The 13,977-nt window shown below is 47.7% G+C and overlaps 6 protein-coding genes across 6 annotated transcripts; 4 read left to right on the forward strand and 2 right to left on the reverse strand.

The window, feature by feature from the left end:
• Positions 1-43: 43 nt before the first annotated feature.
• LY89DRAFT_591405 (uncharacterized protein) lies at positions 44-428 on the forward strand (the record flags this gene model as incomplete). Its single annotated transcript, XM_018209652.1, has 2 exons — positions 44-266; positions 316-428. The coding sequence occupies 2 exons, from the start codon at positions 44-46 to the stop codon at positions 426-428; spliced, it is 336 nt and encodes a 111-aa protein (XP_018067914.1).
• Positions 429-1,653: 1,225 nt separating this feature from the next.
• Positions 1,654-2,558, reverse strand: LY89DRAFT_159996 (AP-3 complex subunit sigma). Its single transcript, XM_018205490.1, has 2 exons — positions 2,425-2,558; positions 1,654-2,374 (listed from the first exon to the last, which is right to left on the reverse strand). Exons 1-2 carry the CDS (start codon positions 2,491-2,493, stop codon positions 1,883-1,885), a joined length of 561 nt encoding a protein of 186 aa, XP_018067915.1. The 5' UTR covers positions 2,494-2,558; the 3' UTR covers positions 1,654-1,882.
• A 304-nt stretch (positions 2,559-2,862) lies between these two features.
• On the forward strand, positions 2,863-3,836 carry LY89DRAFT_687611 (Frataxin). The gene is made up of 3 exons (XM_018215538.1): positions 2,863-2,994; positions 3,052-3,173; positions 3,246-3,836. Exons 2-3 carry the CDS (start codon positions 3,105-3,107, stop codon positions 3,516-3,518), a joined length of 342 nt encoding a protein of 113 aa, XP_018067916.1. The 5' UTR covers positions 2,863-2,994; positions 3,052-3,104; the 3' UTR covers positions 3,519-3,836.
• Positions 3,837-6,816: 2,980 nt separating this feature from the next.
• LY89DRAFT_541053 (zf-CSL-domain-containing protein) lies at positions 6,817-7,115 on the reverse strand (the record flags this gene model as incomplete). The annotated part of the gene is made up of 2 exons (XM_018208176.1): positions 6,817-6,846; positions 6,930-7,115. Coding segments are annotated over 2 exons (216 nt in total), but the record flags the coding sequence as incomplete, so codon positions are not given.
• A 1,201-nt stretch (positions 7,116-8,316) lies between these two features.
• Positions 8,317-10,068, forward strand: LY89DRAFT_737539 (uncharacterized protein; the record flags this gene model as incomplete). Its single annotated transcript, XM_018220270.1, has 2 exons — positions 8,317-8,402; positions 8,454-10,068. 2 exons carry the CDS (start codon positions 8,317-8,319, stop codon positions 10,066-10,068), a joined length of 1,701 nt encoding a protein of 566 aa, XP_018067918.1.
• Positions 10,069-11,861: 1,793 nt separating this feature from the next.
• Positions 11,862-13,418, forward strand: LY89DRAFT_754403 (acid protease; the record flags this gene model as incomplete). The annotated part of the gene is made up of 3 exons (XM_018221323.1): positions 11,862-12,213; positions 12,260-13,296; positions 13,386-13,418. The coding sequence occupies 3 exons, from the start codon at positions 11,862-11,864 to the stop codon at positions 13,416-13,418; spliced, it is 1,422 nt and encodes a 473-aa protein (XP_018067919.1).
• Between the last annotated feature and the right edge of the window lie 559 nt (positions 13,419-13,977).

Consider the following 13,977-nt stretch of genomic DNA (forward strand, 5'->3'; position numbering starts at 1 on the left):
CAATGTTCGAAGACAACCAAGACAATCAGTAGACATCATCAACATGTTCTCGACATTAGTGCGGCGGTCTGCTCAGCAGAAGATTCCCTTCGATATCTACTCGAATCCATATAAAGCCCAACGATTATGGCCTCCAGACTTCACGAAGATATCCCGAAAGCAACAATTCAGACTTGAGAGGAAATACAAGAGGAGAGCGAAGCTAAAGTGGGCAAGACCGCGATGGACAAAGTTTGTCAAGACGATGCAATTGGGGTCTATTCTTTGTATGCTGAAGAAAATTGTCGGGAAGACTTGTACTAATTGGATATGTAGTCATTACGGTGTATGGCGTGTTATTCTTGGACTGGAGCAAACAAGGAAATCCGGAGCATAAGCCATTTGAAGGGGTGCGTTGGTGGAATGAATACGTTCGGGATATTCACTGATGCTGTGCAGATTCGAACATGGTTCTTCGGCTTGGGTGATTCCATTTGGACGAAAGATCAAGTACGGAGGAAGGTCGATCAAGACGATGCTTCTCCAATTCCGAAGGCTGGGAATTGATGTCCTCCTCGAAGCTCTAATCCTACGATGGCTTTAGATCTCTGATCTTCAATGTCTAGCCATCTCCAGGAGCTAGCTGCTGTGGTGGAGTACATTCTGGAGAATTGAGCTCAAAGGAAGATGTTGGCTGACCAGAGAAGGATATCAGCCAATGACGCCCAGCTGTTCCTACTGGATCTCACAGAAAGGTATCTTGCATAGGTCTGTCGGGACTGGAAAGATATGGTCGAATGCAGCTACTTCAAGGGGTGGGTCACAAGCTCTCTTGTGTTAGCAGCAGCTTTTGTACAAGATAATGGTTCACCGAAGTTTCGGTCTATCATGTTTTGCATTTCTATGGCGTTAGGTTGCATGAGATACCTAAGGAGCATCTTCCCAGTACGGCGATTTGTAAAACACATTTTTGAAAGACTGAAATGGAAACTCTACTCCATATAGGCTTGTGTTATTGTATTTGCGAGTGGCTTTCCTTGGCGGGCTTTACCTAAATTCTAGCAATTGTACAACAACGAACTTTGGTTATGTCCAGCTCTTCTACAGCGTTTGCGAGCCCCCATCTATGACAATGGCAATGTCCCTTGAACTGAAAGTTGGAATGTGATATCAACTCAAGACTTTAGAAAGCATGACGATTGCAGTACTCGAAGACTATGGGCAGCAGAGGGAGAGTGATGTTTATAGAAGAGCAAGCGTCAAACCTCACAAAGCTTCAACTTATACTGTCATATGTGCCTGGTTCTATTACAGCCCGCTTGTCTATCTTACCAAAATGTCCCAAATACTACCTATTGCACTTTACGCGCTTTCGGCAGAGGTAAAATAGTACTTAAGCAGCTTAAAAGTCAGCTTTCCTAGACAGACAATGGGGCTTTTTGCACATCCCACTCACTACACTCGCATCAAAATGTCCAACGGCAGTCAGAACATGAGATTACAATCTACATCCCATACTAGAGTATAGAAGGAAGAAGGGTGTTGCATGGCTGCGGTCTACTTGGTAAGGACGCTTAGGGAAAGGCTAGGAGGCAATAACAATTGCTTCTTGAGCTATTGATCCATTGTAAATGGTTATTCTTCCTCCTGGTATAGCCAAGTTATAACCAGTACCAAGTCCGAAGCACTACCAATTCTCTTCTTCTCTTCCTCAAGCCCACGAAAGGCTTAAGGGCATGTGCCTCTGGCCCCGTCTCTGCACCCAACTGCTGCTCTCTACACTGCTCGCAAGCTCATACCTTCTTCAGTCTGAGTGATCATCGTATGCAACGACAACCTATCTCTCTCAAAATTCCAACACCGTTCAGTAAAAGGTACCAATACCAATCTCCTCCATAGCACTTCACCTGCCCGCCCACCCAAAATTTCCACCCATGCCTCCTAATGCTACACCTCTGCTCTCATTGACTGGCCGCTTCGCCACTCGCCCTTGGCTCTTCACACCTTCCACCACTCTCTCCAACTGTGTCTCCACCACTACACCTCCTACTATTATCTCCGCAAGACATGCATGAAGCGTCTCAAAATTAAAGATCAGATCCAGTTCACACACGTTCTCGAATAGCCTGTCCAGCGCCTCGACATAGACTTGTATCAAATCGATAAGTGCTAGAGGGGATTCGGTCGCCGTGGATATTATGATGAAGTAGAGAGTCGCATAGTGGCGATAGGTGACGAGAGAGGGGATGTCGTTGTGTTCGTGGGGAGAGGAGGAGGATGAGGTGCCGGAGCTGGCGAGTAGAGGAGGGAGAGGGAGGAAGTTGCAAGATCCGGTGGGACGGTGGGAGACGAGGGCAAAGATCTCGGAGATCAAGCGTTGTTGAACAGAGGTCTCCTGTGTTTGTGTTAGAGCTGTTCTGCTATTTCATGGTGGGGTGAACAAACCAGTTGTGTGTAGAATTTGGTCAGGCGGGGCTGGCCGGCATTGTTGAAGACGAGAACGGCGTTGATCATAACGACTGGAGCTTCGTATCCTTTGGAGTCACTATTTAACGAGTATCTGTTGTTTTGTTGTAGAGTCGTAAAATAAGTTGAGATGTTCGGAAGGCCAATAGCGCTAAGTTAGCCTAATGTGGGGTAAAGCTTCCGAGCTCAGATCATGAACAGAAGAACATCAAAAACCACAAACGCAGCAATCGTACCACCATATCGAGTTTCCATCTGCGCCACGTTGTGTTAAGATCAATTCATTGCATTTCAGCTCAGCCATTCATTCAAATCTCGTCAATCCCTTCAAAATGTCGAGCACAACACTATCAAAGCTCACTCTCCGAGCCACCCGCCAAATCCTCCCTTCCTCTCACCGTCTCAGCTCAGTAGCAACCAGACGTCCCCTCTCCATCCTTCTCAGCATCAGAACAGCCATCCCAGGTCCTCGAGTGAGCATCCTCCGGGTCCAGGCCAACAATGCGGTGCTTGCCAGGTCATTCTCCGCCAGCAGACCAAACAACAAAGGTCTGTCCCCGGAATCAGAGAACCCGCCCGCCAAAGAAGCTGAAGACGAACCTGTAGCTTCCCCTGCGGAAATCAGCACGGAGACATACCATGAGCTGGCCGATGATTATATGAATGCCCTCGTCGAGAAGTTAGAGCAGATGCAAGAGGAGACCGAGGAGGTGGATTGTGAATACAGCGTAGGCTTTCTTAATTCGTTCTCAAGTCTATGATTCGACAATTTGAAGGAAATGTTACTAATGTATCTCTAGGCCGGTGTCCTAACCCTCGCATTCCCTCCGAACGGTACCTACGTAATCAACAAACAGCCTCCCAACAAGCAGATATGGCTTTCATCGCCCATCACCGGTCCCAAGCGATACGACTACGTGGTTCTCAGCGAAGGCCAAGACGCAAAGGAAGGTACTGGTAGAGGAGAATGGGTATACATCCGAGACGGCAGCACATTAACTCAACTTCTACAAACAGAGGTTGGCGTCGATATGTCGAATCTTTACGCACCAGTAGAACATCGAGGTGATTGAGGAGCGAACAATTGTGTCGAGTCGATTGGATGTATGGATAGGAAAGCGAAAATGATCATGAGTAGCGAGCGGTTAGTCTGGGTCATGTGTTACGAGATTTCCCTACAAGTTCTTTCTCTGGGATGGAGTCAGAGGAGCGTAATGGATGAATGAATTAGGTCTGGATTGTTCGTATCACTATCGAGTATTTTCGAACATGTCCTCGGTGAGTTCGTTGGTGGTGGTGGCTTCACTGGCGCAGCTCGTATCAACAATATTTTGAACAGGTAGGTTGCATCAAACCTTTCAAATGGTACCATGGGGCATTCTTCTACCCAGACATCAATGAATACCCCACCAATAGCGGTGCGGTGACATGCCTCAACGTGAGGACTGTGCCTAGAATATATTGAGAAGGCTGCAAGCGAAGTTGGGCGAGTGCACTTCCAACTGAAGTTCAACCCTTGTCCAGCTGATCGGAATTGTACTCGGTAACATTTGATACCTTGATCAACGTACTGTTGCCCAATTAGGCTAAACCTCTGAAGTTTAACTTAGTTTAAGTCAAGTTCAAGCCCCTCTGCCTTGATCTGCATTTAAACTTCTCAAGTCTAGACTCGAGATTCTGGGACTCGCCTCATCTTAGCTGCAAGTGTTCGGAGGAGTTCCATAATACTTGTTTTCTAAATCAGAACCTTATTTTCGTTTTCCCTTAGTCAACTCATTGTGGGATCATGCCTCATTTCATCAAGCCGAATTAGGTCGTTCGGTTGTCCCAATCCTTTCAGAGCAGGGTACTGGACGGTGCCGTAGAGGGGCAGAGTGGGGAGTAGGACATTGGGAAAAGGAAGAAGGCATCCGATGCCTTGCAATAGTAGCAGAGCATGGGGAAACTTTATTTTGGGACACCCCGCTCCAGAAACCTTATTTCCGTTAGGGGAAGCTTAAGGGGACGTTCTACTATAACCCTTGCTGCCTCGTTCAGGAATGTTGGCTAAGAAAGTAATATGTCCTTGTAGCTAAAGAATATTCCCGGTACATCTAACGTGCAAGAAGACGTGAACACAATTGTCAATGATCTCAACTGGGTCAACTCTAAATAGTACGTCCTGTCACCGGATGTGTTGCAAACTTTGTGCTAACAGCGCCAAGGCTCTGAATCCCATCATCTCTCTTCTTTCTGTTCATCAAACGATCATTGTGCATTCACCTGCAGCATTGAACTTCTCTAATCGTTCGCACTTCGTTCTAGCACACTCAATTACATAATCCGAGCGAAGCAGCTCTCACTTAGGTCCCCCATGTCAAACCTTTCCTTCTGCCTCTTATTGGGCTATGCTACAAGTGCCAACGATATTTATTCGTCACTTCCCTAATTATCTTCTTTCTTTACCGTCATCACTCGTTGATTGGCTAATTCACAGATTATGACACTCTTCCAAGAACAGAAGGAAAATTTGTCTTTTGATGTATTTCCATTGCCACACTAGAACGACTATGAGCTAACTATCAAGCTGGATCTCACTCTTGACTTCGACACAATCATTTCTCAATATGCTCTTGATGCAAGTCGTTCATGCTGATGATGACCCATTGAAAAAGCCATCGTGTCAATTTCTGAGCTTCAAACAGGTCGCTCTTAGATCCATTCCGTTTTATTTGATACCCCTAAATTCTCTTTCACGTTGGACTGTAGAAAAACTCACAACAGTTCAGTATCCGCTCAGATCGGGAGAGTGAATTTTCTTTGCTTTCTACATTTGTTCAGGAAAGTGACCACTTGACCCAATGTTCACATCTTTGATTGCCAAATCCTCTTGGGTGAAATGAATCTCATCTCCTTTAGGACCCAAGCTAGTAAGGGTTGATATCATTCATCGTAAGATGGGATGAATCTCAAGCGCAAAGGTCTTGATTCGGTCTTGGACCTTAGAAAGCGATGTCCAGAACAAGAGCCGATGTGAGAAGCCCAAAGGGGTAACCGAGCGCCAGAATAGAAAGCATGCTGATCAATCTGTTTAGAAAGCTTCGCATCGACAATATCTTGATGAGAAATTGAAGGTGCTCCTAGGCAAATATACATGGCCTTCTCATGCCTGCTGGCTATGCTCTATACCTAGTGAAGGGGCTGCATGACTCCATTGGACAGACCAGCGAAACCGAGAAAGCCAAGCATGCGTGGACATAACGCCCCAAAACCAACGTCCCATCTTTCGTTTCTTCACCGCCTGGCAATGTGATTGCGTTACGACGACGAATGTGAAACACCCGAATGATCCATTGCATTTGCGGTGTCAAGAGCCCTGCATGTGATGTGCATAGTATCCGGGTATATTTCCATGCATCCTAGCAAATTTGTATGTTGTCCACACCAGTGATGATTTTCCTGTACGACAAGCGAGACCCGGACATCTGGTACGCCAAGGTAAACGATCCTGAACGGGAACGAGGCGTCAGATGAGCCTCCACAAGCCAATGGCAGATGAAGGGAGCACTTGCGCCGTCCGTACTCCGTACTCCAGATATTCTAGAAGGAAATGACAATTACGGACGTACATCTTTACGTAGTTTCTGACGATGCACACGCGGCGAAGCGCAATTTCGGTAGCACAGCTTGGGAAAATACAAGGATTGATATTGCATGCGCCTTCGTATGCGCCTAGTTACTCAGACCAGGACAAGACACCGAGTATCAAATACCGATAGACGAAGAGGGAAGATAAGCGATACGTGGATATCACGTTGGACCCCCTCGGGACGAAGTCTTTCGATGCTGGGACACTTGACGGCGGCTATCATCATGCGGTATGCAGTGTGACTCGGTGTTCAATTGACCGTGCTTACTGCACCGCCATCCTGTGCCATAGACAGGTACCGAATTTCCCCAGGAATTTGGCCAAGAATATGGGATGTGGCTCGTTCCAGTACCGGAAGCCAAATGACATCGGGAGTTTGTGCTGCAGTATGTGACTTTAGGCATTGGGACCGGTTGTAACCTGCCAGCCGTAGTCGGTATTAGGGTTCGAACCGCAGGTATGGAACGTTGAATGCAATCTGGGCTCGGAAAGCGATGATTGGTCTAGATACGAGATGTTCGAGCTGGATTCATGGCAATTCGGCTTGCATTTCGGTTTCTTGCATATTTCGTTACGGCCAGGACTTTAGGATATTGCTACGGCCGAGACTTTGGGATTCCAGAAGAGAGAACCGCTCGCTATGATGGGCGCCACATTCGTGAGTCAAGTGGTCGTCCCATTCTCTTGCCTATTTGGTAAGATCATGCTGCAACCGGAATCTGCGCCGCATCCGCAGTACTTGTCTTGTCCTCTTCGGGTTTTGGGAGGGAATCCTGAGAACAAAGTATCTGTTAGCTACATGATGGCTCGGGGCTCGAAAGAGTCCGAACTGAGCCGGTCGATTGTGGTTACTTACCACTTCGAAAATAACCCGAATCATCAAGCTGCAACTTGGGCAAACCGCAATATCCTCATTGTCTCGAAGATCCGCAATAGCGATCTCGAAGCGGTCACCACAGGGACAAGGGTAGTGGTAAATTTCCCGGGTCGCATCGTACGTCATGTCCTCAATTTCTATCTCGTCGTAAATGTTCTCGGCCATCTCGGTGAGCGATTTGCTCCAGGAACGAGCGCGGGTCGTGGATGCGGATGCGGATGGGGATGTGGATGGGGGGGTGGACGTGGATGTGTCGGAGCGGATGCGCTGCGGTGCGGGACGCAATGCTGGCTGCAGATGTGCGGTGCAGTGTTAGAGTATCGCAGGCGGTTGAAGATATTGCGTAGCGTAGCGTTGGGTTGGGTTGGGTTGCGATTATTGTGATGGTGATGATGGTGGGGTCCAAGAAGGGGAAGATAAATTTCTTTGTGATATAAGCGGTGAACGGCGGCAGTATTAGTAAGAATAGCAGCCTGATGCCTCAATGAGTCATGCCTGGCCTCCAAAAATAGCCGCAAAGAGTGAATTCGTTTATTTTCAACCTTCGTCTCTCGTAAACCTCTGAAACTCTATTTCGACCTTCAAATAGCATTGTCCGCGCCTGATACTGTCTATATCTTCATATCTGATGAAGAATTGAACCTTTCCAGATCGTTCAGAGCCATTTGGACAACCAGCAAGTGCTGACAGGTACATTCTCGCTTCATCTGAAAGTACCCCGATACTGCTGGTTATCGCGAATGCTTTGTCAGGTATCTTTTTTGGGGCAGCCTGTTAGTCAACACTCGTCCAGACTGCTCAGCCTTGTTGCGCCTTATTGGCCCATCTTCCCCCTGTCCATTTTCTCTTGCTGCCAACCACAAGCAGGATCACCTCCGATGCGCCGTTGGCTCACTTCATCCACTTGGTCGGCACATCGCCCAGGTCGATGGAGCGGTTCCCAAGTGGGTGCCAGGCGGTGGCCCGGTCTGGCAGCGCTCCCGCTATGTTATGCGGCCATTTGTGCAGTAGTCATTATCTTATTGCACAGCCATTAGCCCCCAAGACGTGCCCTACCGACTGTTGTCGTATCGCCAGCCACAGACCGGTTTCACCTCTTGGCAATGTAGATGAACTTGATATTCGATCAGGCGGTATAGGTGCATAAAATATATGAGTTCTGTGGCATTGTTGTGGATGGAGTCATTCAGGATGCTCGAGACGGACACGGGTTCGACGCTCCACCCCCGCACCCTCTCAAATCCACCTACAACTCCCACATTATCATACTCGGACCATTCATATAAAACCCCAGTTCAACCACAATTTCTTCGAGGTTATCCCCAATGAAGCGATCTTCGACGTGTACTCGTCTCTATCTTGCATCATGGACAAGAATACTCAGCAACGTCCCGGCCCAGCAAGAAAGAGAGCCTCGACACCAAGATCAAAGACAGGATGCACAACGTGCAAGTGGGTTCCCCTCCGTCATTTTAGTTGACCACGCTGATCTTCTTACTGTAGGATAAGGAGGCTCAAGTGTGGTGAAGAACGGCCTAGTTGCCAACGTTGCGTCAGGTCTGGGTGGCAATGCGATGGCTACGATCATGTCGCCCCGACGTCTCCCTCCCCAGAGGGAACCATCGCGTCTTTACTTCCACGCAATTCGTCAATCTCACCTACTCCAAATTCACTTGTCATCGAACCATCTGTGCTCCATCCTTTGAACGAGCAGGAACAACAATATTTCCGAAACTGCGGGGAGGAGGTAACTGGCCAACTCCAAGGAGAGGATATGCTCTTCTGGCGAGGGGTGGCCTTGCAGGAGAGTTTAGGCTCGTTCTCTGTGCACCACGGCCTCATTGCTATCGGTGCGTTGAAGCAGAGTACCGTCATGAGGACAGGGCGTTACCAAATGGATGCTGTACCAGGCACTCATCGTGAATTTGCACTCCAACATTACCACACAGCTATTCAAAGTCTTCGCGAGTCCATGACGAATATGAGAGACGAAAAAGAAGTCAGGTCCACTGTGGTGGCTTGCATGATTTTGGCGATCTTCGACGATTTCATTGGGCATAGAGCCTTTGCTCTGCAGCACATGCGTTGTGCTCGCGATATACTGCTTAATTCGAACTCTCTTCTATCGGCTAGTAACGCCCTTGGAGGCTCGGATGATGCCAAACTGGCGAATATGTTTCTCCGGCTGGACGTGCAAGCGATGTGTGCTATAGGCGTCAGCGAGTACCAGACCATGATACCGTTGCAGACACTGCCTCAGATATTCGCGCTCCCTACTCGCATATCGTCCTTCGAAGAAGCACAGAATTTGAGTACCGTGGTAGCCTGGGAAGGCTGGAGATTCTTTTATCACAACGCAACATACCAACTTCTTCCAAGGCACCAGATTCCCCAGAATATTCTTGACCTACGCGACAACCTCGTCAAACAACTCTACGATCTCTGCCTACTACTAGCCGATCTGAAAGAATGTGAACCAGGAACGATACGTCATCCTCTGGCATGTATCAAAGCGTTGAGTCTTCATCCGGTCCTGGCCCTCGTCAGACTCGCTTCTACCTTTGGTGCACCAGAGACAGCTTGTGATGCCCTTCTCGATCAGTTCACCTATCTAGTGAGCCTGTCCAAGGAAATTATACAGTTCGAAGCACTGGAAAACCCGGAACTTATGGAACAGTCTAGCTCCTGGACCCCATTTCCGCAGCAGAACGAGCTCCATCCATCCCTCCCGATGCCCTATCCCGATCTAACTCGCATCCCAGTCGCAGAAACATACTCGGCCGAGTTGCGCACCGTATCTCCTCTCCTCCTCGTTGCAACCAAATGCCGAAATGCCACATTACGTCGCGAAGCTATCGCTCTTCTCCTCTCATCACATCGAAGGGAATGGATGTGCGACTCTTTGTTGTCAGGACAGATTGGCCAGTGGATGATGTCTCTTGAAGAAGAAGGCATGGATGCCACTGGATATATACCGGAACACGCTAGAGCATGGGGAGAAGCGGTCGAGTTAGAGATACAAGGCCGGAAAGCCAAAGTCAGATGTAGACAGAACTTCAAGAGCAGGGTCACAGGAAAAACCGAATGGAGGTGGAGAGAAAAGCACATTTGCTGGTAACAACCAACATTTTGATACCACAACAGCATATTTGCGCATTTTATTGCTCATTAGATCTCTATCAAGACCTGCTTCGTAAGTCTGGTCACTTAATTTTTAATCTTAATGCTTTCAATGTTCATACTTTTGATATCAACACTCCATCTTCCTAAATCCGATCGAATTACTTCATCATCTGCTCGTTCTCAATCTCGCTCAATTGTGTCATCGAAGCACGCGCCATAACGGTACAGAATGCTAGTCAATTCAAAGTTCTCACTGCATGCGTTTGTTCTTCGTTTTTACAAAATTTTCCTTGCGCCATGCAGGGGCCAGGCACCGGTTAAATATGAGGCGAACTCAGCCCCTTTAAGGTACTGTACCGACACGATGTTTACTGCCACCCCCAACTCGGGGCGCTTTAGGCGGTCTGCGCGGTCTGCACTATGATGACGGCGGAAACCGATTCCTTGTCTCCCCAGAGTTGCGGCGTTGGGGCCGTGCGATAACAGTTCGTCCTAAGTCCCCGAGTGAGGCTTGGATTTGTGAGGCCGGAGGAAACCCGAGTTCCTGTGCCCCTAGATATGGCTGTGAAACAACCCGGAGTTCAGGTCCTTGCAAGCCACCAGAGAGGGGAACGTCCACAGCCACGCACCGAGGCCAATAATATCTGGGAAACATCATTGTCTTTGTCTTGTTCCTAGAATGCATTAGGATTGTTAACAGACACTGGAACCTTTTATCGCTTTCTATTTCTTCAATCGCTGCAAGTTGAAGGCGCATTCGCGAACTACTGTATTCGCATGTCACCACATGCTATATTTTCGTTTGATCGCATGACAATTACACTATCTAAGTCCTGCATTCTGCAATTATATTTTCGAATTCAAACATCCTCACGTGGCTTGCCCCTTTTTCTAAAACAAAAAGAGAAGGGGAAAAAACACTATATCGATTCCACATGGCGCTTTAATTTCAACCGCTTGAGGTTTATAGATCTTGTCCCTTCGCCGTCAGTTGTGGCTCCTTGAAGTAGCCGAGACCATAGTTGGTCTTGATGCTTCACTCTTCTCTGAAACCCACTAGTTGGCAATTCTTTTTGTCTCAATTCAGCTCTGGCACTTCCTCTAAAAAGAAATCTCACATCAGGTTTGGTCTAGGCAAAAGCCATGATCTTAAATCCGACAAAGTTATCCGAGAATATTCCTTTTTCCCGAATGTCTCTCCAGAAAATTTTGTTACGAATACATACAAGAATTGAAAGATTCGTCACAAATGCCAAGCTTATATTGATCTGTACAATATCAAGTGGATGACCACGCAATCTCACTTATCTGCGGTTCTATTATTCCTGTTAAACTTTGAAACCTTTTACTTTTCGATGACCTCCTTTACATATATCCTCGCACGAGGAAAGAGTTTTCTCACTTCTATTTCGAGAAACCGGCATCGATATCAAAGACAAGTTGTTCCTTGCCGAATGCAATGTAGGGACGGCTTGTCAATACGGGCTTGTTGAAGGGATTCGACTGTCTCACTCGAGGGCCTTGATTGGACTCCATTTCAGGGGTCTTGTCGGTGGCTTGCACCATCTTCCGCACATAGAAATCTTTCCTTTTTTGGTCATTAAACTCAACGCCTTGTGCGAGGGTAGCATCCAAAAGGGCGTTCTGAGACTTTTAATCAATGAATGAAGCCTCTCAATCAAAGTCTCATAAAACCTTCTTTCCCCATGTCTTCAGGAACCATCAATCGTACAACTTTTTTCTACCTCACATCTTTGATAAGATTAAGATTGAGATCAAAGTGCAATTATGAGGGCAGCAAATCTCATCGCTGCCGTGGCGAGTCTCTCAATTTTCAGCGTAGAAGCTTTGAAGCTTGCGAAACGAGATACTCCTGCTGTCTTGAAGCTCGACCTTCAAAAGAGGCGTTCTGGAACCTTTGCAAACTCGACGTTAACGAAAAAGCGACAAGGGACTGTGGAGACCCCAGATATCAACTACCAGACGCAGCTTCTTTACATTGTACAGCTGCAAATTGGTACCCCGCCACAAAGTACTTATGTGCAACTCGACACTGGAAGCAGTGATCTGGTTGTCGAGACTGATTCCTCGAATATCTGCTCTCAAGCACCGCCAAATCCTTGCACCAACTTTGGATCCTGTAAGAAAAGTATCAAAATTCACAGCGGCAATTCTGACTATTCTAGACGATGCGAACAGCTCATCAACCTATGAATACTCGGATAGCAACTTTCAGGTCTCGTATGGAGGTGGTGACGGGGCTACCGGAGACTGGGGTTCAGACACTATGATGATTGGCGGCGCTGTCCTCCAGAATACGCAATTTGGTATCATGTATCGTACGACAGTACTTGAGGGTATTGTGGGAGTCAGCTACCCTATCATCGAAGGTCGAAATACCTTTTCCGGAGAGCCAATTTACGACAATTTACCTGTTCTTCTGGTGAAACAAGGATACATTGCATCCAGAGCCTTCAGTCTATGGACCAATGACGATAGAGCTTCGGCAGGCACTTTGCTTTTCGGAGGTATCGATACATCAAAGTTCTCTGGTGAACTTGTCACTATCGACTTGGTTGCATCTGGATTCGATGGCTTCCCCGGTGTAGTGGACTTCACTCTCGCCTTGAATGGCGTCTCAGGAACCGATGCCAGCAGTAATCCAGTTTCCTTCGTCGATGGTGCGAATACTATCAATGTACTAATGGACTCTGGAACAACGATCACGGGACTGCCTCAAGATCTTACGACGTCAATATGGGCTTTCGTTGGTGCAACACCGGATAGCAGTAATCCCACATCAGCCAACATTCCATGCTCAGCTGGATCTTCCACGGAGACTATCAATTTTGCCTTTAACGGAATCACGATCAATGTTCCATTGAGCCAATTGGTCATCTTTCCAGATTCCAACAACGAGATCTGCTTCTTTGGTATTGATATATCCACTGACTACATCATTGGAGATACTGTGCTCGCAGCGATGTACGTTGTGTATGACTTGGATAACAACCAAATCTCCCTTGCTCCTACGATCTTCGATTCGACTGCTCCGGAGAACATCTTGCAGATCATGGCGGGTCCAGGTGGCGTTCCGGACACTTCTTCATCGTCTGCCGCAGTGCCGTCTACTGTGTCTTCCAGCGCGCCTTCAAGCACCATGTCTAGCAGTGTCGCCACTTCAGTGTCATTGAGTAGCACGCTATCTTCCAGCTCAAGCATCGTGAGCAGCTCCGGCGCAGCCCTGTCCTCTCTCTCATCAACCTTGTCAAGCGTTGTTTCGTCAGTCCCAACGACCTCTGAAATAAGTAGTTCGGCCTCCTCGACTTCGAGCAGTTCAAGTAGCGCACTTTCTTCCCTTTCATCAACTTCCTTGGTGTCGAGCTCCTCCAGCGGACCCTCTAGTAGTATGCTCTCCTCAACGACTTCAGTCGTAGGCGGCCCGTCTTCTTCTTCAAGCGGCTCAACAATGCTCACTTCCACAACAAAGCCCACAACCTCAGCAACAGTGGTTAAGCCTCTGAAGTGCAATATGGTAAGTTCTTAGCGTCTACCTCCATGTACTTTCAACACAGCTAAAACCCTCCAAGGACAATTGTCTTCGTGCTATTATCGGCATTACTAGCAGCGGTTTCTGTGGTGCTTACTTGGCAAACATCCCAACTCCCACGCCAACAGCAATCGCCAAGGGCTGCCAGTCCTTGGCATCCAGGATTTCAAGTGGATGTGCTTGTGTCAATCCTCCCACGGTTGGCCCACTGTCTTCAACGTCCTCTCTATTCTCGACATCAATATCGCTCTCTTTCTCTTCCTCTTCCTCTATCCCGACAACAATGGCAACCGCAACTGGAAGCCAACCAAAGCTTAAATGCAATATGGTATGTGTTGCTGAACTCGAACCAAA

Source organism: Mollisia scopiformis (genome assembly GCF_001500285.1).
Source record: "Mollisia scopiformis unplaced genomic scaffold LY89scaffold_19, whole genome shotgun sequence".
NCBI classification, from domain to species: domain Eukaryota; kingdom Fungi; phylum Ascomycota; class Leotiomycetes; order Helotiales; family Mollisiaceae; genus Mollisia; species Mollisia scopiformis.

Coding starts and splice junctions, on each gene's coding strand:
- LY89DRAFT_159996 (XM_018205490.1), bottom strand. CDS start 2,493: ATGATCAACGCCGTTCTCGTCTTCAACAATGCCGGCCAGCCCCGCCTG. Junction 2,375..2,424: donor CCAAATTCTACACACAACTG/GTTTGTTCACCC, acceptor ACACAAACACAG/GAGACCTCTGTTCAACAACG.
- LY89DRAFT_687611 (XM_018215538.1), top strand. CDS start 3,105: ATGAATGCCCTCGTCGAGAAGTTAGAGCAGATGCAAGAGGAGACCGAG. Junction 3,174..3,245: donor AGGTGGATTGTGAATACAGC/GTAGGCTTTCTT, acceptor ATGTATCTCTAG/GCCGGTGTCCTAACCCTCGC.